At 42.3% G+C, this 26,707-nt stretch overlaps 2 protein-coding genes and 1 long non-coding RNA gene across 7 annotated transcripts in view; 2 read left to right on the forward strand and 1 right to left on the reverse strand.

The window, feature by feature from the left end:
* Positions 1–3,558, forward strand: part of bicd1a (bicaudal D homolog 1a) — a 40,959-nt gene extending 37,401 nt beyond the window's left edge. For 3 of the 5 annotated variants that reach the window (XM_081608395.1, XM_081608396.1, XM_081608399.1), the window contains one exon: positions 1,265–3,558. In XM_081608395.1, coding sequence (XP_081464521.1) covers positions 1,265–1,385 — 121 coding nt within the window. In that variant the 3' untranslated portion in view covers positions 1,386–3,558. The remainder of the gene's footprint in view (positions 1–1,264) is intronic. The other 2 variants (XM_081608397.1, XM_081608398.1) reach the window with 1 other exon arrangement.
* A 565-nt stretch (positions 3,559–4,123) lies between these two features.
* Positions 4,124–26,707, forward strand: part of fgd4a (FYVE, RhoGEF and PH domain containing 4a) — a 58,501-nt gene continuing 35,917 nt past the window's right edge. The window contains exon 1 of the mRNA XM_008436503.3: positions 4,124–4,478. Within this exon, the coding sequence (XP_008434725.2) occupies positions 4,376–4,478 (103 nt within the window). The 5' untranslated portion in view covers positions 4,124–4,375. The remainder of the gene's footprint in view (positions 4,479–26,707) is intronic.
* LOC145552048 (uncharacterized) lies at positions 20,107–22,026 on the reverse strand. The gene is made up of 2 exons (XR_014087990.1): positions 21,614–22,026; positions 20,107–21,516 (listed from the first exon to the last, which is right to left on the reverse strand). It is a non-coding gene; the product is annotated as an uncharacterized LOC145552048 (long non-coding RNA).

The raw sequence follows: 26,707 nt of genomic DNA on the forward strand, positions 1-26,707 counted from the left end.
ATGCTGCCAGTATAATGAAGACCTGGCCCTCAGCATGATGCTGCCAGTATAATGAAGACCTGGCCCTCAGCATGATGCTGCCAGTATAATGAAGACCTGGCCCTCAGCATGATGCTGCCAGTATAATGAAGACCTGGCCCTCAGCATGATGCTGCCAGTATAATGAAGATCTGGCCCTCAGCATGATGCTGCCAGTATAATGAAGACGTGGCCCTCAGCATGATGCTGCCAGTATAATGAAGACCTGGCCCTCAGCATGATGCTGCCAGTATAATGAAGACCTGGCCCTCAGCATGATGCTGCCAGTATAATGAAGACCTGGCCCTCAGCATGATGCTGCCAGTATAATGAAGACCTGGCCCTCAGCATGATGCTGCCAGTATAATGAAGACCTGGCCCTCAGCATGATGCTGCCAGTATAATGAAGACCTGGCCCTCAGCATGATGCTGCCAGTATAATGAAGATCTGGCCCTCAGCATGATGCTGCCAGTATAATGAAGACCTGGCCCTCAGCATGATGCTGCCAGTATAATGAAGACCTGGCCCTCAGCATGATGCTGCCAGTATAATGAAGACCTGGCCCTCAGCATGATGCTGCCAGTATAATGAAGACCTGGCCCTCAGCATGATGCTGCCAGTATAATGAAGATCTGGCCCTCAGCATGATGCTGCCAGTATAATGAAGATCTGGCCTTCTGGGGCGTTTTTGTCTGTGGGAACAGAAACAAACCAGTTTGCTGTGAATCTGCATCAAGTCGCTCTGAGTCGATACTTTGCAGAACCAGCTTTTAATTGGTCATTTTTGGGGTGTTGTGCTTTGTGGGGTCATCCTGCTGGAAGGTGAACTTTGACCCCAGGTAGGAGAAGCTATAGAGGCCAGCCTAAGTTAAGCAGGTTGACGTTTCTTTAGATTTTTATTTCCAAATCATGCAGCAAATGCCTGAATGGGGTCTGGATGCTCCTCTGAGCTTCTTTTTGCTTCTGGTTTGGTTTATTTTCTGCATTTTGTGCAGATTTTTGTGACTAATCTGCAGACGCTGCACAGCCAGACTCTGATTTTCGTTTTGCTCAGCAAACCCAGCTGCTGCCAGCAACTTTGTTTCCTGCAAGCAAACTGGCTCTTTACAGGAAAGCTAAACTCCTTTTCCCAAAATGTTTCCATTTTCCTGAGTGAACTGATTCTTTTTTTAACACATTTCACCGTTTTTATCCTCCTGTTGCTCAGTAAAAGTTTCTCTCATTTGTTTTGTTTTTGTTTTTCAGTCGTAAATTTCTGGAAGACCTCCAGGAATACCAAGCGGTCCTGTCCAGCAGTCGCAGCCTCCTCTCGCCGTGCGACCCGCGTAGCTGCATGGCCCACCAGCCCCACCCCCCCGGCACCTAGCCCCGCCCCCTGCACCTAGCCCCGCCCCCGGCCCGGACCCATAGGAGCCACGCAGAGGCAGACGTGCCCTGGATGAGGGAGGGGCCTCCTCTGTCCCCCACCCCGGCCGGACCCGGCCCGGTTCTGGTCCGGTTCTGACCCGGTTCTGGCGGGCCTCCCGGCTACCTGGGTCGTAGAAGAGACGCAGGAAGCGCTCCCCGTTTTCTGGATGCGACTTCCTGCAGGAGGACTGACCGGCAGAAATGCTGCTGACGCTGAACTGGAATCTTTCCTTTAGTTCTCTGTTATTTATTACTAATTTATTGACTATTTATTATTTACGGGGTTTATTAATGCTTGTATGTTTTTCTTCTGTCTCATGTTTTTTATAAGAATTCATTCCTGCTGTGGAGTCGAAGTTATCGCTTTCACAGATTCACTTTCACGACACAGTCTGTTTTGATCTTCCATCAAAAACTAAACAAAAATAAACATTTGATTTAGACGCCTTCTAGAAAAAAGCGTACAAATATAAACCATATAGAGTTTTGTGAGAATAACAACCAAATAAATCATGAATGGAGGTTTTTTTCTACAAAGTAGCTCTCAGACACTTTGGCCCGGCGGATCCAGCGGACTGATGACAGGAGAAGGTTTCGTGTTTGTGATGGTGGATTTCAGCTGTTTTTCTTTCACAGGTTTTTCTTGCGACGCTTATTTATGAATTATTTTAATATTTTTAAATTAGATACACAAAGACTGTTTTATATCACTTCTTGTTTATTTATTAGACATTTTTTACAGTGATGCTTGTAGCTCAGGATTTGATCCGGCGTTTTGAGCTGCTTTTATTTTGAAATGCTCCGGTTTAAATGACGGCTGCATTAAGGTCTCCGCCATCGACTCATTGTATTTTCCTCGTTGAGTATTTTCAGACTTTTCAGTCATGATGCTGATTCTTTTCCTCATTGTGGCACAGAAAGAAAAAAACCATTGCAGCTCCTCACTTTGGGGTCCATTTTTACAGTTACAGTCAAATATTACCAGCATGTTTTCATCAGGTTATAGATTCACTTATAAATGTCACAGTTCAAACTAAATATTTAGCTAGCAAGTTAAATGTTTAGCTTTTAACTGAATACGTAGCTTAACCTAAAATATTTAGTTTGAAGCTAAACATTTAGTTTACAAATTAAATGCTTAGTTCCAAATTGAATAGCTGGGTCAGAAACAACTAAATATTTAACTTGATAAATAAAGATTTAGCAAGTTAAGAATACTAAATATTTAGCTCTGAACTGGCTTCATATTTAGTTTGAAATTAAATATTTAGCGTGTAACAAAATATTTAGTTTTACATTAAATGTGTACCTTACTCACTTGGAGCTAAATGTATAGTTGGTCAACTAAATGATTAGCTTGCTAAATAATATATAACATTTATAAATGAATGAATAATGCTGTGAAAATATGACTTTGCCGCCATGTTTCTCTCTTGTGACAGGCGAAATAAATGTAATAATTGTGTTAATTTTTGACAGTAACTGTAAAAGCGGCTCCCATCGCAGCCTCTCCGTGTCGCCGCCTCCCTTTGCTTCCCCAGACAGAATGCAGTACAGCACAAGCACAATTCTGCACTATGCATTTGAGCAATACAGCAGCAGCAGCAATCACAGGCGGGTCTGGGTGAAACATTTCTGCCAGTAACTGTGTGGGAAGGTCAAAGGAACAGAGAGCTCCAGATAAGAGACAAATTCCTTTTCTGTTACAAAACTAAAGCTTTGTCTCTTTTTGAGACGCAGAAATTGTGGCAACTGCAAGAAAGTTTCATTTCTCTGCACCTTTCCAACATTCTCATATTGTGTCCTAAGTTGGATTTAAAACCTGAACCTCCACAGCCAGTACTGGTGTGTTTAAGGACACCATTGAGTGGACGTCCTGCTCTGCGTGTGTGTTCACTTGTTCACCACAGATTGATACTTTTGCAACTACAGAGTGATGAAGAGGCAGCAGCTGGATCTGTGCTGCCTCATTAACTTTGGTCTGAGCGGAGAGACTAACCGGGTTCCTGAAAACAAGCCGTGGTTTGACAGGAATGCTTGCAGTAGGCTGGGATATTGTGGGTTTTACAGTTTCTCCACCATTTGAAACATTGTTAAACTGGATACACAACAAATAAAAGATTTCTCCTTTGGTTCTGCCTTCCTGGTTATTTTCAGCTATGGGAAATGAGCTGCTGTGGTCCGAGCACCAACATTTCCCCCATAAATAAATCACTCAAGTAAAAGAAAAAGGTTCAGCTCAGAACAATAAATATCTTTATTGTTGAGCTCATATTTCTATTTATTCAATAATTTAGTAGGAAAGGAGATTGTTTTGAACTGAGAACTTATAATTTTTGACTAAAATTCATTTAATTACAGATCCGGCAATTAGAAATTATAATCTAGCACCTCCACTAGTTTATAAACTAGTATAAAGCATCTAACTTCCTTATATGCGGTTTCAGAAGTTGACAGGTTTACTATAGTTGAAAGAAATATGACAAATGAGAGCTAAACCTGATTTAAATGTATTTGTAAAAAATAAAAATGTAGTTCAAACCAAAGAACAATAGTCTGAAGTGTTGTTGTGTTTCAGCAGAAAACCTGCAGACTCAGTAATTACTTGCCTCTGATTATTTATCTTGGAAAAGTTCCCGAACAGAACCAGAGGGGCGGGCCGGGCTCAGAGCTACACCCCCATCAAGGTGACTTTGGAGGGAGACCAGCACCAAGCTGGCCCGCCGTAAGCCGCTCCCTGAGCTCCTGAGCCGGTCGCTGGTCGGGTGCCGCTTGTTGGACCCGGACGGACCCGGACGGACCGCGGACCAGTGACGGGGACGCGCATGGAGCCGCCGCTGCTCGGCTTTGGATTTGCTGGGAAGAAGGGAGCGCGTTTCTGAAAACATACTTTTTATTTTCGATCTTTGTTCGACCTCACAGTGAAATCCTCAGAATCGGTCAGTCTGAATGATTGAGCGGGCCATGGATGAGGGGAAAATGGAGAGCTTCAACCGGGTCGCCTTTCGGAGGAAGCAGCGCAGTCTGGACTCGGGGCATCGACGGGCTACAGGTGGGTTCATGGGCATGTTCTCACCCTGCCTCTCTGCTCGGGTTTCATGTGTTTTAGACCAATTGCATGTCTAAAATCCCCCAGAATAAACCATCGCATGGCTTTAACTTTGGATTGGCGCTCACGTGTTTCCGTCAGAGCTTGGAAACAGCTGCAGGCCTTGTTTACCCATCATCACTGCTGTCAGAGGCAGGTCCCAGCCTGCTGGCTGCATCGGTGGCTGGAGGGCAGCATTTTCCTCCAATCTAAAGGAGGTGAACTGTTCAGAGGAGGAACTGTTCCTACAACCTTCTTAGTTCTGAAAAGCTGATCCAACAGTTTGCATCAGTTCAGAGCTGAGAGGTACGGGGTGCTGCACAGTCAAAATTATCTGCGACACTTTGGGTTATTTAGCCTGTCAGAGGAGACAAAAATGTGGGTTCATTTTTCACAGTCGTATTTTTACCATGTTATTCAGTCATTTATAAATGCCAAAGTTAAAAAAAAAAAACATTTAGCCTGAAGAAAAATATTTATTTAGCAGGCTACATATTAGCTAATAAACTAAATATTTAGATGCAAATTAAATATTTAGTTTGGTGTTGCTTTCAGCTCAAGACAATTAAAGAATGAGCTTTGTTAGATGTTCAACAGTGGAATTTATATGGACGTTCTGAAGAACCAGCTTTTATTTTGATAATCCACTGCTTATTGGCAAGTGAATTTGCATATTAATTTAATATGTAGCTCAGAGGAAGCTAAATATTTAATTTAGAGCTAGATTGCTTGTTCACTATTTAGTTACCAAGCTAAATACTTAGTTAAATTGAGTTAACTAAATATTTAGCTCAAAAAATATGTAATCAAGAAGCTATTTAATTCCAAACTAAATATTTAGCTCTGAGCTAGTTAATTATTTAGCTAACATAGAGCTAAGTATTTATCTTGCAAATTAAAATGTTTGAAGCTGACATTTATTAATGAATAACTTTGTTTAAATATGAACTCATATTTTTTTTCTCTTCTGACCCAAATTATTGGGTCATTTTTGTCACAAACGGCGCTCCATATCATAATGGGTCTTTGCAAACTGCAAACATGCAGCTGCAGATTTAGTCAGCTCTTCTCAGAACCTGCTCCATGTTCAGCTGTCGGCTCTGTTTGGACTTGACTGTCGGAGGAAGAACTCGCATAATTTGGTCTTATCTTGGAACTGCTACTTGTGTAAACACGCTGCTGGGGATTCTGAGCCGCGCTCCCAGTCAGACTTGAACTTTTCTCTGAGCTTGGTGGGGGCGGCGTTCACACTAGGTGACACTTCAGCTCATATAATGGTGGCGGTTTCATAAAGTCGGCTCCGGGTTACAAACGTGTCCAGGAAGTGAACCGCAGGTATAATCTCACCTTGAATCATCCGGTGTGAACATTCATCAGCATAGCTGCAGCTTTGCACCATTAGCATGTAATACACCTGGTACTTCAGACTCTGTGTGCTTGTTTTTATCCGTCTCTGGTCAAACTTTATGATGGCTGAAGCCTCCATAAGGTTTTCTCAAGCCCCCTAAATAATTTGGTGGGTTTTTTGTTATTATCATTATTTTACTAATATGAAGATGGACGATGGAATGGGTTTGTTTTTTTTGTTGTTGTTCGGTTTACAAAAAACTGCCAACAAATTCAAAATAATGTGGCTGGAGTTTAAATAAATAATCATATAAACTGTCATTTTTTTACTCAAAATTGATAATAAATCTGCCAGGTTCCTGTAGTTCATGACTTAATATTCTGGGCGATTGTTATAAATATGGCTGGAATTGCTTGGAAGATGATGGAAGCCTAAAACTTTGCTCAAATGTTCTTCAAAAGGTACCTAACAGTTTTAAATGTGCAGCCGTAGAAAATTGTAACTGCTTAAGTTTAACAGTTTTACTTTATGGTAGCGAATAACTGCTTACAGTCATATTTTGTAGCAAGATGTTTGTATTTCCCTAAACAATATTTTAAAACTGGAAAAGCAACTTTGTGTGTTGCTCACATCCTGGGGGCCAGGCCCCCCGTGTCCTGAAAACCTAGTGACGCCCCTGCTGTTGACCAAAAGATGTGAATCTCTAATTTATGGATCTGAATCTTCAGCAGCCATTTTGTTCAGTCATTTTTTGGTTTTGTCGGTGAAGCAGCTCAGATATCAGCTACTTCTTTTCCTTCAGATCCAGAATGTGCAGGAATCCTGAACATCAGAACCTCTACATCATTTCTGTTCATTCTGATGCTGCACATTTTGGTGGAACCCATCTTCTCATGCAGTGCTGTTGTTGGATCCAGCGTCTCTGTGCCTCCATGTAGATAGTGCTTCATGTTGCAGTCGTTGCCTCGGTTCACTGAGCCTCCTAACGATGCAGAGCTTCATCACGGCTGGATGATCCGGCTTTCCTTCAGACACAGACCTGGTCTGCAGCCGCTCTACGTTTAACAAGCTTTAATATCTGTTGTTTAACTGGATCCTATTTTATAATGACGATGTTTTTTTCTGTGTTTGGAGTTTTTTGTCTTATCTTTATTCCATTTTCCCAACAGGAATTATCCGTAATGTTTGGACGTTTATTTCTCAGCAGTTCGTAGCTAAATGAACACGATGGTCATAAAACATCAAGATAGGAAAGATTTGCTATATTTTTTGGTTTTATTCTTTAAAATGATCAATCGGTCAATGATTTATAAAGATATTAATGATCATCAAACTTGTTTGAATCTTTCATGTCAGTATTACGAAACACAGTGGAGGCAGCATCATGCTGTGGGGAAGCAGGTCAGAGTTGATGGAAGATGGATGGAGCTAAATCCTAGAAGAAAACCAGCAGAAGAGCTGAGACTGGGGTCAAAGTTCACCTTCCCTCAGGACAACTACCAGATTCATGTGTTAGAATGGCCTAGTCAAAGTCCAGACCTGCATTCAACTGAGAATCTGTGACATGACTTGAAAACTGATGTTCACAGATGTTGCTCCATCTGTCTGAGCTTCAGATGTTTAAGTAAATTTCACAGTATGTGTAAAACTAGATGAGACTGGAGTTTTTCAAAACCCAGAAGGTGATTCCAGAAAGTTCGATTCTTTCCACTTTCCGTTTGTCAGATGAAACGTGTTGCACTTTGTGGTTGTGATGTGTTAAAATATTCTGGATCCTGTGCAGCAGAACTGAAACTTCTTCAGAGTTTGCCGGTTTTTCCAGGAAACGCCAGGATTTGGACCTTGAGCTGCAGCTCAGTGCTGGTGTCTCTGTGACACCACAGAGTTTCCGGCTGTTTTCCAACAACGAGCTGCTTGTTGTTGGCAGAGAGCAGCAGCAGTGGGACTGTATGAATTAGCAGCTGTGTGTCCTGCTGCTGCAGCTGCTGCTGCTGCTGCTGCTGCTGCTGCTGCTGCTGCTGCTGCTGCTGCTGCTCCTGCTGCTGCTGCTCCTGCTGCTGCTGCTCCTGCTGCTGCTGCTCCTGCTGCTGCTGCTCCTGCTGCTGTTTCCTCCGCTGTCGCTCAGGCATCTGAACCGACTCACTTCTACAGCCGCTCAGATTTTCTGTGCTTTGCTGAACCATTTCAGAGCAAGTGGCTCTGAAATGCCAGGGTTTTTATTTTGAAGTTGGAAACGTCTTTTGAAAAGTGATTATTCTTGATAATTCAGCTGTTTTGAGAAACGTGCGACCCGAGCCGGACCAAGGCATAAGCAAACCGAGCCACTGCATTCAGCTTCCTAACTGTCAGGGTAAATGTTTGAATTTCAACGTTAGCTCTAAAATATTTAGATTTTTTTTTAATTCAGATTGAGAATATTGTTGAATTTTGTTTTCAGTGGAGATAAAATTTAAGATTTAAATAAATTTGAATAACAATTTCTATCGTTATATTGTTACCATAGATGCTACGCGTTTAATCTTCGTGTTTGAGGTTGTTGTGGTCAAGGCCCAGTCTTCCTCAGTGACCGCCGGTGTTCCTCAGGGTTCTGGTCTTGGTCCTTTTCTTCTTCTATCTTCTCCCAGTTGGTCTTATTTTCAGAGAATCTGCAGTTTGTTTTCCCAGCTGTGCGGATGACACCCAGCTCTCTCTTTCCTTTCTGTGAAATGAAATCATGTTTTTGTCAAAACTCCCTTAAAGCTACAGGACGTCATTTTATTTCAAATACGTTTTTTACATGCTGTGGCAGCAGCTCCTCTGCCTTCTCCCAGCGCTCCCAGTACTAACTGGAGTAAAGCATCACTAAGTCAGAAACAACCAATCAGAGACGGGTGAAATGTTTTAGCGCTGTCAATCACCGTTGTGTATGTGCTGCTCGCATCCTCCCCCTTTCTTTCTGCTGCCAATCAACAGGAGGTTGATCCAGGAGTGGATCTTTTCACAGATTATCTGTCTCATACTATATGGGAAAACTTTTTCCTGTAAAAGTTTCATTCTGCAGCTTTAAACAAAACTCCAAGAAAAGAGGATATGGCCGTTTTAAAAGGAGTTTCTCCCTGTGGGATCATGAGCAGCACTTTATCTCTTGGATCTCCTCTCTGTCTGAATATTTAATCCTTGGAACGTCGGCCGTCTCCGGCCGTCTCCGGCCGTCTCCGGCCGTCTCCGGCCGTTTCCGGACGTCTCTCTGCTCAGAACAGCCGTCCTCATCAACGCCCCTTCTCGATTAGATTACGGTAACTTCCTCCTCTCAGCTTTTCCTCTTAAAATCATTCATAACATTTATTATACTCACAAGCCACCTTCAACAGGCAAATAGCCAATCACACGGCAGCGTTCAGGCGTCGTGAAACTCAGGGTTACTGTAATCCAGGTGTCTCTTTCTTGCGTAATGTAATATGTGTTTCAGTAGATATCCACACCTGGCTCAGGTGATAGCAGCCATGATGCTAAAGGTCACAAGGAGTGTTGGAAGAAGAAAAGGAACCAGGAAGGAAAAAATGAACAAACCTATAAATCTATTCTGATCAGTCACTCAGTTCACTTCCTGGTCCATAAATACAACCTGCAGCTGTCCAGAAATTATTTACCTTTAGATATAAAATATAACAGCTTATTAGATGAAGGAAAGCAGAAGTGCTTTTTTTAATATGACCTACAAGAATATTTCCAGCTATGCTGCTTGTGTAATATGAAGATGACGTCATTTATCCGCTCAGTTGGTCATCAGTGGGATTTTTAGTTGCGTGTAACAGGATATGGCGAACTCCTGTTTGAGTAATAAACCTCAGAATATGCAGAAACACTGACGGATGAAGGGCGTTGCTGTAGCAGCACCGAGACCTTCCAGCAGGTGGAGACAAATACCAAGAGTTTTATTTTTGTTCGTCAGGAAATGTTGGCGCTCTTAGTGCTGAAATGAACCCAGGTTTAAAAATGTGAAACTTTTATTTAGATTACATTTTTATATGTATTTATGTCTTAATTTTGAGTTTATTTTTAGTTTAGTTTAAATCAAACATCAACACTTCATTTGCTGCAAAGCATTGATTTATTAGTTTGTGATATTGGAGACATTATTTAAAACAATCATGTCTGATATAAAATATTATCTAACTTGTTCTAAAACAGAGTTCAGTAGCAACTGGCTACATTTACATTAGTAACTTTTGTTTTTTTAAGGAAAAATACTTCTACAAGAAGCTGTACTACTTTGTTCTCTATATTTAAATTTTATTGCTAATTCTACTCCCAAGCAACAATGTGCCACTTCCAGACACTCGGCTGCAGTTTATGTTGAAGTGAGACCTCTTGCTTGTGCACAAGCTTTGTTGCTATTTCCTGTCTGTTGTTACTGGAAATACTTTTCATCACATAAAATATGTTACTTGGTTTCATACATTTCATATTGGAAAAAAAAAGATTTAGAATAGTGTTTCAGCTTAAAGTTTATTTTGTAATTTCTTAATTTTTTTTTCTTTTATAAGAGTAAATAGCTTGTTGCAATAAACAATAAATCAATAAATTGCATAATGAATTACAACAAGCTCAATAATTTCCATTTGCATGATTTATAGTTTTCTCTTTTCTTTCTTTCTGGATATAAAAGTTTTCAGTTTGGTGTTTTGGTCTCAACTGAACCAGTTTTGTTTGCAGAGACTTTATAATTCATGCTGCAGAGCCGTCATTCCTGCCGTGTTTCTGAGTTCAAACATGTTTAAAGTTGACAGGAAATTTGAAAATATTACTTGATAATCATGTGTTATTAAAGGATTGGAAGATTAATACCTGAACACCAACTATAAAATCTTAAAAAATGCAAACCCTGACATCATTACCATTATATTACCGGAAAATGTTGTCAAAGCAACAATATCAATGCTTATCGAAATAACTTCTGGAGCAGTTTATCATCCAGCAACATTAGTTATCATGTTGCGTAGGTAAATATTCGTTGATGCAGTTTCCCCCCTAACCTGAGTGAAATCTTTGGATACTTTACTCACCTTTGTGCAGAAACGATCCTGCGTTTCAGACGCAGTGAGAAGGAAACTTGTTTTTCTTTCCATTCGCCAGCTGCAGCTTCCTGACTGGGATGTGTGCTGCTTCCCTCTCCTGACTGGCATTGTTTGATAGCGAGGCTTTTCCCAGAAGCCTCCCGTTTTCTTCTTTACCTTTTGAGTTCAAGCTGAGCTAAAGACCAGGACGCACCTTCAGAAGGAAGTTTGAGTGGAGCTCCTCAAGCTGATTGAGAAATCTGGGATTTTTCTTCCCCAGAAGAGGGACGGATGTAAAGACTGTCAGGATGGATGATTCTTTCTCTTCTTGATCTGAGGAGCAGAACAGCAGGTCTCCTCTTTGAGTTCTGACAGGAAGGAAGGAAGTCCAGTTCACTAAACACGGGAGTATTTTTGGACTTTCACACACCTTCACTTCTCCTCTTGGACTCAACATGGACTACCTTTATTCCCATCTGAGTCGGTTGGAAGCTGGCAGGTCTGGACTTCATCATGAATTAGCGCTCACTGATTAGCTGACCTTGAGTGGACTGACAATGAAACGGCGACGCAAGTACAGGTTTTGGAGCCGGAAAGGTAAAAACTCAAAGATGTGTCTGCTCTGCTGTTATGGTAAGATCTGGAAACTCCTCTTTTTCTGTTTTATTTTTAAGTGAGTCGATTCTGCAGAAATGCATCTTCATCCTTCCCCGTCTGGCTTCCCCGTCCAGCTCATCTGATTTCTGGATCAAGTTTCTAATCCTATTATCTTGCTCTCCTTCTGATAAGCCATTCATTTTGCTGCTGGGTGGTTTGTGTAAACTATCTTTGGAAAATGCAGCAGAAGCATGGTCGTGGCTGTTCCCGGGAGCCGATGCGGATTTAGCAAACTGCTTCAGTATCGTTGGTGCTCAGCAGAAGAGAGAGAGAATTTAAATCCGCCACGCTGTAAGAAGAGAGACTGTTCTGTTCTCAGAGGCCTGGGAACCGTTTCCCCCTCTTAGACCGCTCTGGCCTTCTTCCAGCTCCCCCAGTGGCACATTTACTCTTTTCATGCTGTGCTGCACTGGAGACGACGGTTCATACGTATAAACCCTTCTGGGGTGCTTTGCACCGCCGGTGAAGGAGGTTCAGGAGGAAACGGAGTGAAGCTTTCTGCTCCCTCCTGGTTGGCAGGAAGGAAAAGGCCCGGGTCCTTTCACCACGCTCATTGTTTCAGCGTGAGACGAACTCAACGCCGCTCCAGTTGGGTTGACTTTCTGTTTCTACAGGAACCAACTGTAGCTGCCTCTGATGTGAGGAAATGTATCAAGTTTCAATACTCTCAGCCTGAATGGTGGAGTTTCATGGCAGCTCAGATGGTACTGTAGATGTTGCAGCGTTTTACTGTAAAAATCTGTCAAGACAGTATAAAAAGTCGCATGTTCACCCTTCAGGTCGTTTTTTTCTGTTTCCCATTAGCCACTAGACTATCAGAATGACGGCCATTCTTCAAGATGGCTGCCGTTTTTCAGCCTTTCAAACCAATTATTGTCATAAATTGTTACCAATTTTCATAACTTGGATGAACTTTGTGTCACATTTTATGTTTTTGACTTTGGTTATCCTGTTCATACAACTTTAAAGGGATAATATGTAACAAAATCCTTGGAACTGAGGACTTTGATGTTTTGCCAGGATCTGGTCAATCAAGTTTATTTGTATGGATCATTTCAGCAACAAGGCATTTAAAGTTCAAAGTGCTTTGCATCATAAAAACACAAAATAAAAAGTCATAAAAGCAACATAGAGTCAACAATTAAGAAATGAGTGACAAACATTACATTTTGATGAGAGTTTTGACCAGACGGTCGTCTTCAATGGTTAGCATGTCATCCAGCTCATTTCTTTTTAATGTGGTTAGAGTTACAGTCTGATCGTTGTTGTATTTGCTTCAGTATTTTTTAGTTGCTTTTTTGTGTTAATTTCTGCAGATTTTTTTTTCTGTTGCTATATTTTGTGTAGCATCACGTGAGCTAAGATTGCAGGTCAGCGGGTTTGTGAACATAACTCTTTGGTTGGATATGACGAGTAACTCCTGCTGATGTTGGTGAACATTTTCTCCACGGCGGCCATTTTTAAAAATGTCCATCAGAAAAAGGACATACAAGATAAAATATATATATATATAATTTATATGCTTTAAAATAGGTGTGAGAGAGAGAACCGCAGCAGCTGGAGGAGGACCAGATGATGGAGTCTTGGCTCCAATAGAACCGGGTCGACTGGACTGTGAAAACGGCTTTAAACTCAGAACGAAGCTTATTGTTTATTGCTGTTGTTTTGCTTACTGACTGATTATTCAGTTTTAAAAACATCTGAAAACATGGACCTGGTTTCCAGTTTGTTTTCGTTCATTATATGAATCAGATTTTCTATTTTGTTGCTTCATCAATAAGGAGATTTGCTAATTTATTAACTGTTGCAGTATAACTTTCCCTCTTTGCAGCTTTGCCACAGTTTTGACATTGTAACGTCATCCTGAGTTATTCAGCCGTTTTAAATGCTTCTATTAGTGTCACTGTTATTACATCATCTCCCAACTTTTCTCCAAAAAATGATTACGTACCAAAAACTATATTTAAATCCTTCAGAATGACGCCTCAGCCTTTTCCAGCGCCAGTCCAGATCTGCGGAAATGTTACACAACGTAAAGAGGAACATCAATCCTGGTGGGCAGCATGTGACCTCTGAAGCATCGACAGGATAATTGACTCTGTGCAGGAAACACGAAACGCTTACACAACTCTCCATTATCCAACCCAGAGATTGTTTTTTCTAATTACCAGTAGATCAATAATAAGCACAGCAACACTTGACCTAAAGAACCGGGTTTTCAGAAGATCAACAGATATTGTTGAGTGTTTTGTGCTCATCACGTTTCTCCTCATTATCATGAAACTATTGAAACAGTTGAAATGAGTCTGGGAGGTTCTAACAGCCAGTTTATTAATTCAGGTTGGATTATTGTCCGATTAGTTCTGTGTGTTTTTGCCTCGAGGGAAGATGAAGAAGATGAGGCGGATAATAAACCAGGCGCTTTTCTCACCATAAATAAACTAATTAATCAATTTGGTTCCTTTCAGCCGTTTCATTATTCCTCTTGCAGTGTCGTTACTCAGGGACGCTCATTTTAGCAGGTAGACATGCTTTTATTATATATATCTCTGATTTTAGTGACTCAGACTTCAATGCTGATTCGTTTCCTTTCTTAAATGTCGTTTGCAGACTCTGATTCAGCCTCTGGAGTCTTGTTTGTTGCATTCCTGTTGCTTTTGATCTCACTTGTGCATACATTAACGTGCTTGTGTCTGCACATAACGCCACTCCTTCAGCGCTGGATTTCATTATGTGTGTCAGTAATGAGAGTCAATGAAAGCAGCGAGGGCTCTGATGCATCGTGTGCATGCAGTTTACATGATCTGGGCTTAATTAATGTGGGTGAGGGGCGTGCAGAGGCTCTGGGGGAGGGGGGGGGGCGTACGCTGTGCATTAGAGATGAGGAGGTGGTGAGTCATGGCCTGCAGACGTTCGTCCAGTGGGAGGACAAAGAGGTGGACGCAGGGCTGGACGTGCTGCAGAGACAGAGGAGGCTGTGAGGAGGTAGAAAAACGTGTGATGCTGGCTGTGTGTTTGTGTGGGAGGGAGGTAGTGAGGCATCTGACTATTAAATCTCTGCATATTATCAAATGTCTGACAGAAACGTCCTGTTTTGTGCACAGATGTCTGTTTCACGTTTCTGTAAAACAAGTTTTCATTTTGACTTCTGAAAATGTTTTATGACTTTAAATCAAGATGTTGCCCTAAATATATTTTCCTATCAACCTGTAAGTTGTCGTCTGCTCTGCTTAAAAACTCATAATTACATCAAAAATGGGATTTTTTTTACATTATTCACCTAGAGAGGCCCCATTTTGTCTCTGGTGCAATGCATGCTGGGCCGTCGAGGCGGCTAGGTTATGGTGGACCGGAGTCTGTACACAAAAGAAGAAGTGAAGGTGGTGGAGGCTGATGAGGGCCGCCCACGAAACGTCTTCATGCGTTGTTAAACACGAGATGATGATGATGATGATGATGATGATGGTGATGATGGCCTGTGATCTACTGTTTACTGAACCAGCAGGAGCTAACAGCATCTGGTAACTTTAGCTAGAGATAGCAGCTTTAGCAGGAGCTAACTCCATTAGCAGGAGCTAATAATATTACTGGGCGCTAAGCCTACTAGCAGCAGCTAACTCTATTAGCAGCAGCTAACTCTCTTAGCAGCAGCTAACTCCATTAGCAGGAGCTAGCTCCATTAGCAGGAGCTAACTCCATTAGCAGGAGCTAATAATATTACTAGGTGCTAAGCCTACTAGCAGGAGCTAACTCCATTAGCAGGAGCTAATAATATTACTAGGTGCTAAGCCTACTAGCAGGAGCTAACTCCATTAGCAGGAGCTAATAATATTACTAGGCGCTAAGCCTACTAGCAGGAGCTAACTCTATTAGCAGCAGCTAACTCCATTAGCAGGAGCTAACTCCATTAGCAGGAGCTAGCTCCATTAGCAGGAGCTAACTCCATTAGCAGGAGCTAATAATATTACTAGGTGCTAAGCCTACTAGCAGGAGCTAACTCCATTAGCAGGAGCTAATAATATTACTAGGTGCTAAGCCTACTAGCAGGAGCTAACTCCATTAGCAGGAGCTAATAATATTACTAGGCGCTAAGCCTACTAGCAGGAGCTAACTCTATTAGCAGCAGCTAACTCCATTAGCAGGAGCTAACTCCATTAGCAGGAGCTAACTCCATTAGCAGGAGCTAATAATATTACTGGGCGCTAAGCCTACTAGCAGCAGCTAACTCTATTAGCAGCAGCTATCTCTATTAGCAGCAGCTAACTCCATTAGCAGGAGCTAACTCCATTAGCAGGAGCTAATAATATTACTGGGCGCTAAGCCTACTAGCAGGAGCTAACTCCATTAGCAGGAGCTAATAATATTACTAGGCGCTAAGCCTACTAGCAGGAGCTAACTCTATTAGCAGCAGCTAACTCCATTAGCAGGAGCTAACTCCATTAGCAGGAGCTAACTCCATTAGCAGGAGCTAATAATATTACTGGGCGCTAAGCCTACTAGCAGCAGCTAACTATTAGCAGCAGCTATCTCTATTAGCAGCAGCTAACTCCATTAGCAGGAGCTAACTCCATTAGCAGGAGCTAATAATATTACTGGGCGCTAAGCCTACTAGCAGCAGCTAACTCTATTAGCAGCAGCTAACTCTATTAGCAGCAGCTAACTCCATTAGCAGGAGCTAACTCCATTAGCTGGAGCTAACTCCATTAGCAGGAGCTAATAATATTACTAGGTGCTAAGCCTACTAGCAGGAGCTAACTCCATTAGCAGGAGCTAATAATATTACTAGGCGCTAAGCCTACTAGCAGGAGCTAACTCCATTAGCAGGAGCTAATAATATTACTAGGCGCTAAGCCTACTAGCAGGAGCTAACTCCATTAGCAGGAGCTAACTCCATTAGCAGGTGCTAATATTATTACTAGGCGCTAAGCCTACTAGCAGGAGCTAACTCCATTAGCAGGAGCTAACTCTATTAGCAGAAGCTAACTCCATTAGCAGGAATGCGAAATCATAACAAATTGGAAGTTAATGAATGAATGCTTAAAGTGACAGTGAAGCATATTTGTAGCAAACCGATATAATAATAATGTAATAACGTTTTGATTTGATGCTAACTGTAAACAGAGACAGAAACTGGAGTTCTTCGCAGCTCACACACAAACCCCAGCTTTTCTGACCGACTCTCTCCTCTTCATCTCTTTGTTCCTCCTCATCTTCATTTCAGCATGTTTATGAAACGTACTATTATTTTTTTTTACCATATGGAAGATGTGATTTCCTTCCTCTTATTGTGAGCACTAAGGACTTATGGATTTGCAGCATGTGTTTACCGTAACCAGTGCATGAGGGTCTCTGCATGGGCCTCCCGCTGCACACTGGACTGGGAATAAATAGGTATGAAGACGTGTCGCCATGGAAACGACAGGCCATCCCTCAGATAGCAATCATCCAGCATTTTGGTTTATAAGCTGATATTATTGCCAGCATGATTTTGAAGTGCTCCCCTTCCCCGGCTGCCCGACGCGTTTCTGGAACCCAATTTGTTTTTAAATGGCTGTTCCCATAGAAGCCGCCCGGCGTCACATTAATGTTGCATAAATTATTAAATTTTGTAGCATGTTCTGAAACCTGGAAGCTGAGAGGGACTCGCTCTGGGTTATTGGAGCCCACCCGTCACGTTGGGTTAGGATGTTTGGCTGAATCACTCTGTCATCCCCGGAGGAAAATCACCACATCACCAGCTTTTGGTTCACGCTCTGCTTAGAACCAAGCTAACTGTCTTGTTAGGATTGTTGGGAAGCTAAAATCAGTTGGAACAATTAACTGTTTTTGAATTTAGGCGACAGACATTTTGAATCCAACAAACAATATATCAGAAAAAAAACGCAAAATATATCAGAGGTTTATAGTCAGAGCTCCATCTGAGGATGAGATGTTCATTACCTGTAAGTCTCTTCAGGTTGTTATTATCAGAATTAATCAGAAAATAGGTCAGGTTGCACTGCCGTTGGAGCCTCTTCAAGCATTTGGTATGATGTGGTGAGTGAACCTTCATCAAAGCAAACAGCTTGTCCATTTAGTGGCATGAGATTAACATATATTATTATTGGGTTATTGTTAAGAAAATATGACTTTAGTTTTTTAAAAGTAGATTTAAAACAGAGACAATGTGCGAAAATCATTGATAAAAATGCTTAAGCTGGTTTCCATCTGTAGTCCCTGAGCAGGTGAGTTAATAAAACAGTTTAATGTCATAAAATATTCACTGAAAGTTCTAATATATGTAGAATCACTGAAGCTGCTTACTTTTAAATTTAATAGAAATATCACTTAAAATATGACCATTCTTTGCATGAGTAGGAACATTTTAATCTGCTTTTCTAAGTGAACACGTCCCACTTCTGATCCATCGACTAACTGACTACTACACATCCTGTAATTATGACCATCTAAAGCAACTTTCTGCATTTTGTCTTAGGCTTGACGGCTAATCTGTTTTAAATGAAGCTTCATGTTTTCATTGCTGCGTCTTTGTTTTCCTCTAACGTACTTTGAATGACTGGTTGCCTTTGCTAAAAGCTGACAGGAAGCTGAGCACGAAGCATTCCTTCTCTCTGCGTAACGAGCAGGAATACGTGGCCACGTGCTCGTTGTGCTGCTGAGGTTTTATTGTTGCTCTCCAGACCCTCCACTCTCTAATTAGTGTGAGGCATAGTGAGGTCTAGCCAGACTCACAGCTTGGTTCAAGGTGTTTGAGGTTAAGAGCCAGTAAGTCCTTTCATGTAGCTGCTGGAAAACATCGGATGTTGACGGCCGAACAAAGGGAGTCGCTGGATCCATGTTGAATTTGCTGAGGTGAAAAATGGAAACACGAGAGCAGAGAGTCTCAACAGGAAAGTGTTGCAGGGGAAAGTCGGGACCGTAATGGCCGCCTTTCTGCAGTAGAGAACATTGGCATGTTTTATGTGATAGAGACGGACTGGACAGAACAGATACACGCTTCTATCACAGTTTTTATACGCTGAGCTCATTTTAAACGGCACATCTAAAAATATTAGAAAGTGAAATAAGTCATTTAAAATAATACAACATATACAGAATCCTGGGCTGCACAGTGGCGCAGTGGGTAGAGCTGTTGCCTTGCAGCAAGAAGGTTCTGGGTTTGATTCCCGGCCCCGGTCTTTCTGCATGGAGTCTCCATGTTCTCCCTGTGCATGGTGGGTTTTCTCCAGGTACTCCGGTTTCCTCCCACAGTCCAAAAACATGACTGTCAGGTTAATTGGCCTCTCCAAATTGCCCCTAGGTGTGAGTGTGTGTGTGCATGGTTGTGTGTCTCTGTGTCAGACTGGCGACCTGTCCAGGTGACCTGTCCAGGTGACCTGTCCAGGTGACCCCGCCTCTCGCCCGGAACGTTAGCTGGAGAGGCAGCAGCACCTCCCGACCCACTGAGGGACGAGGGTGTAAGAAAATGTATGGATGGATACAGAATCCTGCATATAAAGCAATAAAATATAAAAACATGACAATAAAACATTCAGCATTCAGTCAGAGTTGTTTGTTTTTTGAACATTTGTTACAGACTTTAAGTTGACGGAGTGAGTTCCCAGGTTCTGATCCTCTCAGATGGAAAACTTTGAGCCAAAGTGTTTCTGGAGGGAACCGTAAAATAAAACTGGTAGCTCTACTAATGCCCTCTGTGCTGTCACTTAATGTTTAAACATTTATCACAGTTTTTTTTCCCACCATGGTTTGAGCTTGTCACACTCAACCTACGCTTGTGAAAGCAGCATTTCCTTCTACTTTAGCACCCACCGATGTCTGCAGGTCATTTTCTCAGCTGGGGGAAAGAAGCGCTGACTGTTCTCTCACACTTCGCCACCAACCAACCCTCCATGTCGCCCACAACGCTGTGCTTCATAGGTTCAGATCATTGTAGTTTACACTCATCTCACCTATTTATCATTAGACTTAGGCCTTCTACCTCACTGCATGCTTCTTATTTTTAGCTAGTTTTGCTTTTGGGTATGTTTTAATGATAACATCTGAGAAACTTTAAAAAAAAATATGCATGTCATCAAGCTAAAATAAGTTAGTTCCTGAAATGAAGAGCTCTTGGAGGATGTGGCAAGAGCTGCAAATTTGAAACATATTCAGACTTAAACTACTCTATAAATATCTGAGAAATTATCTGTCATTTTCTGTCAGTTTTTAGTTTGTGAAGCTCCAGATTAGCGGCTGAAGGCGTGAAAGAGTCGACGTCCGTCAGAAAGTTTCTCAGCCACTGAAAGGTGTGTGAAACTGACCCAGTTCTACCAGCTCTGACCTTAAAGTTACGCAACTTAGAATTACAGAAATACATTTGCTTAAAGGAAATGTTGTTTTTTTTAAAAAACTAACATTTTTTGACAGAAGGTTGTTGCGCTGTGAGGTGGTTTTTCGGCCGTATCGTCATGGGATCAACAGTCGGATGCTGCTACTGGTGAAAAAGACGGCAGGAAGTGGTAGACGGATGATGGCGCGACACGTTTTATTTTTAATGACTTTCTGCATAAATTGATGATTTCAACTATTTTTTATTTAATGGAAACAACATGAAATAAAAACTGTGTTGTTTCAACTGCAGACAATCTCTTTACAGCATCCCACACACTGAGCATGCATGTAGCGACAGCGGAGAGGAAAAGCTCCCTGAAAACAGACAGAAACCTCCAGCAGAACCAGAACCAGAACCAGAACCTGGCTCAGTACAAGCAGCCATCAGCCACGACCGACTGGAGGTTTATAAGACAGAACATTAACACCCAGATGACCTAAAAACAGGAACTGGTTACTCTGATTAAATGTCAGAATATTAAATAATGTCTTTTTACAGAGTGTATGTAAAAATCTGGTTTCCTCTGCAGCTCTGACACTTTGCCTAAAACAGAAACAGCTAAATGAAGAAGTGCCGAGTCATCATTAGAGTCGGGTAAGAAAGTTGCAGCTTCTCCAGCTTCTCGATCCTGGAAAGAGTCAAATTTACTGTATCAACAAAGATTAAACCTCCAGAGCTGATTCTAAACGGCTCACTGGGGATGTTACTTTGATAAACTAAAGAGGTTCATTTATATTTTTTATTCAGCTAAGTTATGATTTGTCGTTGTGTACATGTACATGATGATTTCAAAATTTCCCCTCTAGATAAAACTTCCCAGTTTCCCTTCCTGTTTTTGAAACATTTTCTGATTTGCTTTGTGAGAAGAGTGGGCGACTTTGTCTTTGGATCCCTGTAGAGTCCAGAACCGGCTTCTGGGCTCCGGATATGAATGAAAAGTGACCAGAGCCGAGTTGGGATTCTTCAGCCCCTTTGCTCCAGTCCTTCTCTTTCTGAGAAAGAAACCAGTTCTTTGTCACGTCTCTGTCCAGATGCGTCGCCTTTCTTCTGCTCCCCACCCGGCTTTATTCCTGGAAGGGGGGTTGCTGGGTGTCAGAACCGAGATCCTCAGTAGAGTTCGGCCATTGGCCACTTCCTCTCTCACCAGCCCTCCCCTTCATCCAACACAATGGGTCTGCTTGTCCATGCGACACGCACTCTCAGACATATGCACACCCACAGAGGAGGCTTACCCCTCCGCCTTCTGCCCCGTCTCCACTGGAATGTGATCGTTTTCTCTTTGCCATAAAGAGGAAAACCGAAGCCGGCGAGGATCTGAGCTGGAGGGCGAGTCACTTTATCAGTTTGCTGAAGTGTGTGTGTGTGTGTGTGGGGGTGTGAGGCCAATCTGAGGGAGGGAAGATGCAACCAATGCGGTGAGGCAGCAGTTTAACATGATGAGGCTGAACCTGCTAGCCTGAGCGTCAGAGCGCTGACAGAGGAAGAGACAGGAAGGTCTTCTTGGTTCAGGATTTCATCTCTGGACTCTCACTGGACTCGACCTCCGCTCAGGTCAGTGCCTCCGTCTGTTCACCCAGCAGCACCGGTAGGCTGCAGGAGACGCACAATGCAAACCCAGGAGGCGTTACTTTCCCCATCAGACAGACAGCGCCGGCTTTGCCTTTCCGCTCACTGAGAAACACATTACCTGCTCACAGGGAGGCACTCCCGAGACAAAAGACAAGCCGTTGATCTCTCCACAGGATGAGATGTGGCAGGTGCTGCGGTGCGGTGCGGTGCGGCGCGGCGTGGGTTGTTGGCCGTGGGTGTCTGTGGCAGCGCTGTGGGTCCACACCGGCTGGAGAGGACTATTCATTTTGTTTAAGGCGATATTGAATCAGCTGCAGTCGGTCTCAAGATATGCTGCAACTCACACACACACCCACACACACACACCCACACACTCACATGCCCACATATCTTTGCACATAGAGGCTGCTGATTTCAGTTAACTCTGTTTGCCTCGATTGGTGTAATCGACCTCAGCTGGCCTGAGCTGCTGGAAAATGTGTGTGTGTGTGCGTGTGTGTGTGTGTGTGTGTGTGTGTGTGTATATTTGGCTACATGCTTCTGCTGGTGTGTGTAAATGCTGTGGATCAGTCTCTAATCATTGATCTTTCACAAACAAATGTATGATTATAAAAGTCAATTTGCCATCTTAAACAGACAATCTCACAGAAAGGATGCAACTTCCTGATTTCTTTAAAAAGCAAAGGAAATGACTCGGCGGTTATTTTATCAGAACTAGATATTTCTAAAAATGTCAAGAATTCAGTGGTGGACATCGCTAACTAAAAAGTTAGCTGTGCTAACCCTGCTACTCAAACTGTTATGCTAATGCTAAATCGCTACAATATTGTAGTAGATTGTGGGAGCTAATGCTAAATGCTAACTTCCACCCTGTCATCTTATGGATCATTCTGTTATGTATTTATTGATAATCTGACGTTTATGTTGGCAGCAGATCTGATCCACACGATGCCCGACGCGTCCCGCACACTGCGACGCACACATACACACTTATACCTGCATAGCCTACTTTTGTTGACCCTTTATTACACAAAATAATAAAGACAGGAAAGCAAAACCTACCCATGTGTCTGAGGCGTCCACAGGAGGACACAATGTTTGCTTAATTTCTGCTCTTTGACAAACATTTTGACTGGAACTTCTTAACTCTCCCAGTCTACAGTGAAGAGCGCGGCAGGTGTCACGGTCGGACAATGAGGAAGACATGGGGTGTTCAGTTCCCGAACGGAAAAAAAACAAAAAACTCTTGTAAAAGAACACACGGACCGCACACACAATAAAAAGTCCAGGCGAGTCCGCTCACCCTCTTAAAACTGGCAGGGGTTAAAAGTCTGCTTATTAATTTTTAGCTAGCTTTGCTGCAGACGCATTTAACTTACAGAAAGGGCCAAGCTGCCAGACAAAAGTAAACTGATCATTAACATTTCTCTTTTTTTTCTACTCGAAGGAAAGTATTCACAGTGCGTACAGCTGCAGGCGCCACTGATTTAGGGGAAGCTACGTGCGCTAAGTTAGCCAAAGAGCTAAATGAAAAGTTAGCTCCACTGTTGGCAGAAGTGTGTCCACAACTGGAATCCCTACTCTTCATATTCCCTCTCTGTAACTCAGGAATCGCTGTGCTGCTTCTTCCGCTCCGTCTCACACTGATCTTTTCCCCACAGGCAGGGCAGAGACCACTACTTTCTTGCACATTCCAGTTATTATCTTGTATGTTAATAATATTGAGTTGACATTCTGTAAGGTTTTCTGCCAAGTGTTTCCTCAAAGTGCAAGAAGAGGTTGAGAAAAATACCAGCAAAGCTTCTGTTTAAGAAACTTCCTCCTTTTTCATACAGAGGTTTCATTGTTTTAACAGGATAACACTGAGAGGGCATTTCTTCTCACTTAAGTGATGGATTGTTGTAGAGTTGATTTTAAATAACGGCTCTAATCAGCAGGAACCACCTGTAAGAGAGTCAGGTAGGTGGACAAACTGGCAGATTTATGGGGATCTTGGATCATAACACGGTTTATTCACTAAGTCTGTACTGTCGCCCTTCAAAGAAAGCTTTACTGATCTCTGCAGGGATGATACAACCTCTGCCTGTGGCTCAGTGCACAACAGCTACATAAACGTCTGTTTCCAGGAAGCCGTGGAGACGTTTCAGATATCCATGTTATGGGATGATGTTGACTGTGAAAGCTGCGTCTCTTCTCTTTATCGATTCTGCCCGTCAGCAGCTTCATCGTCGGGTTTCATCCTCGTCACTTTGTCTGTTTCACGTGTTTCCGTTACTCCCCCTCTGACTGGTTTGTTCTTCAGGTCTTGGCAGCTGATCATGCCGTCATTTTGTCCTCTGTGTGCTGAGGTTCGTCTTTCCTCGTGTCCTCTGGCACATCAGGTTTGCTGATGCTGTTTGACACTTTATTTCACCATCAGATTAGCTGCTTTGTCCATGAGAACAGAAGATGAAAGATGACTGCATGTGTACTTTCACTTGTTCAAATCGTTTTCTGCAGGATAAATTGAGGAAGAAAGAGCTCACATTTAGCTGTAGAGGAAGTTTGAGTTGTTCTGAATGTTAATCATTGGCTGCTGTCTTTCTCTTTCTGCCTGACTGCCTGCTCCAGGCTTGGCATCACGCCCGTCTGCAGGCTTGCTTTCAGGATTGCGGGGCTGCCGCTGCATTGGCAGCTTGTGCTGAGAATATGGCTCCAGCTCTCGGTCAGAAGGCCTCATTCATGCTGAGCACAAAGATGCTGTTTGAGAGCAAAGTTGCTGTGCAGTTTGACTGGCATTATGTTCCTCATCTATTTACTTCAGAAGTAATGCAGTGAGCCAGATCTTATGAATTTCTCCTGATCCCAATTTTCTCTTTTAAACTCGAGAAAAAAGACATATTTGAAGAAACGCGCAGAAAGTTTGGTTTAGTTTCAGTTTGTTTTGAAGCTCTTTCTTTAAAATTTCTTCCAACAATTCAGATGTTTGATTTTGCTTAAACTAACATCCTGAGTTGTTTGCCAGATGGTAGAGCTAATGTTTGCTTTGTGCAGCACATAATTAAGTTTCTTTTGTTGAAATAAATGTCATTTGTGTCAGCAAAGAATACCTTTAAATGATGTCATTGTGATTTGGAGAAATACAGTAATAACTTAGATAAACGTTTCCAAAATTAGCTGGTAGCATCAGTTTTGGACAATGTCTCCCACGTGCACGACACTGCTGCAGAGCCAGCAGCTCCTCCAGTGACACACAGCTGCATCCCCGGTGCACAAAGAAGCATTATGGCAGATCCTTCCTCCAGAACCACCACTGCTCCAAAAGTCCCAGCTGTTATTTTCAGTTCTTCCATTTTCTGAAAATAACCTGCCGTCATTTCTCTATGCACAGCTTGCACATTTCTGAAATAATTCTACGTAGTTGCAGTTTTACTTTAGACAGAGTATCTTTTTTAACAACAGCACCGTATCATGTTGTTGTGAGTTTGCTCTTATTGTACAGTCTCTTATTTTTATTTGCAGTTATTCTATTGTTTTACCTTCGTTGAATCTGCATGCCTCCATTTATCGATGACCTAATTCTTTCTTTGCTGCTTCCACTTGATTCCTGCAAACAAACGAAACACACACCCTGCTGGAACTGTGACTTTTTAAAATTATATTTAAATATTTTTAATAAATCATGTGCTTTAATTTAACTGTACATTATTGCCTGGAAACTTGATATGCTACTGGTTCTAATGTAACAGGACAGGTTATGACCCCAGGTGGAGCCGTAGATTTTATGTTTTTGTAGAGAAAACTGGCTTTTGATCAGATTTAAGAAAAACTCCAGTGCAAAAACTGCAGAGGTAGAAAACAGAAAAGGGCAAAATTAGCATTAACAAGAACAAAGTGGATATTTTAATAGAACCTGTGGCTTTTATTTTAAATACTCTGCAGAAGTCTTGGTAAAAAAAAAACGTTTCTAAAGTAAAAGCAAAAAGTACCTCATTAAATTCAAGTTCTGCCATTTAGTTAGGAATATGTAGAATCTGAAAGAAATGGTGGTGGTTGGGGTTTGATGCTAAACTATTGAATAAATATCCATGAGATCAAAGATATTCATAGATTTTAATCTGTTCTTTAACCATCAGCAAAGTGTTTTTCTATCCATTCAGCTTTCCAGAGTGTCTCTTATCGTTCACGGATCTTAGAAATGTGGACGCTGACATTAGCATTAGCTGCTACATGTTTAGCATTGAGATGCTAGTTCAGGCTTGAACAGCTTCACTGATAAGCTAACTCCTTTTAGCACAACTTTAACACAACAGTTGTCTTTTCCAGCGTCCCATCAGACCAGTTTGAAGCAGAGATGAACCCCAGTGGGACCAGAGAGAAGCAGTTTCCACCGTTGCTGTTAGCAAATGTAGCTGGTGCGTCAGACTAACAGGCTTACCAGAAACGCCAAATACAAAGGTTCCTGATGGAACCTGTGTGCAAAATAATAATAATTAGGATAATAATAGTAAATTCATTGAACTGATGTAATTAATTGGAACTGACTTGTTAAATATCAGTACCATCTCGATGTGCGTCTCTGTCACTCATCAGCCTCTAATCTGTAAAAAGCAGGTTTGCCTCCTAAAGTAAACGCCTGCTGTGAATGTATAGTGGCTCATTTGTGGACGCACCGGTGCGTTGGGACTCGGTCAGACGTGATAATTAGGCCGACAGTATATTGACTGACACATATGGGAGCTCCTGTCCAGCAGCTGTGATCTGTTTTAAAAGGTGGACGGACCGATCGGAGGAGACGCGCTGGTAGAAAACCAGACGAGCGAGAGAGGAGGACGGCAGCTGTGCTTTTCTAGAGAGACGCTCAGCATGTTCAAGATCACAGCACCTCTGTTTAAAGCCGTTACCCCACTGGCCTGCCCTTGTTAGACACGGGCCAGAGAACATGCTCAGATCATGCTAAGAGTTTATCTTCTCATGCTGAGCTGGGTGACAGACGCACGCTGGTAACCACTCAGGAAATGCATGGCCTCTGCTCTAGAGCTACATATTTTATGAGATTATTTGTAGGCTAAAGGTTTTCTCAGCTACATTTGCAAAGGAATGTCCTGGTTCTGCTGCTCCTGTTCAATCAGCGTCTGCATTCTTGACTCCAAACAAGCAGGTGATTCATGGCTGTGAAATTCCTTTAAGGTTCTGCTCAAGAAACAAAAGACGGCAGAATTGGTGACGTCTA

The sequence above is a fragment of the Poecilia reticulata genome, chromosome 6 (assembly GCF_904066995.2).
Source record: "Poecilia reticulata chromosome 6, P_reticulata-male-v2, whole genome shotgun sequence".
NCBI lineage: Eukaryota > Metazoa > Chordata > Actinopteri > Cyprinodontiformes > Poeciliidae > Poecilia > Poecilia reticulata.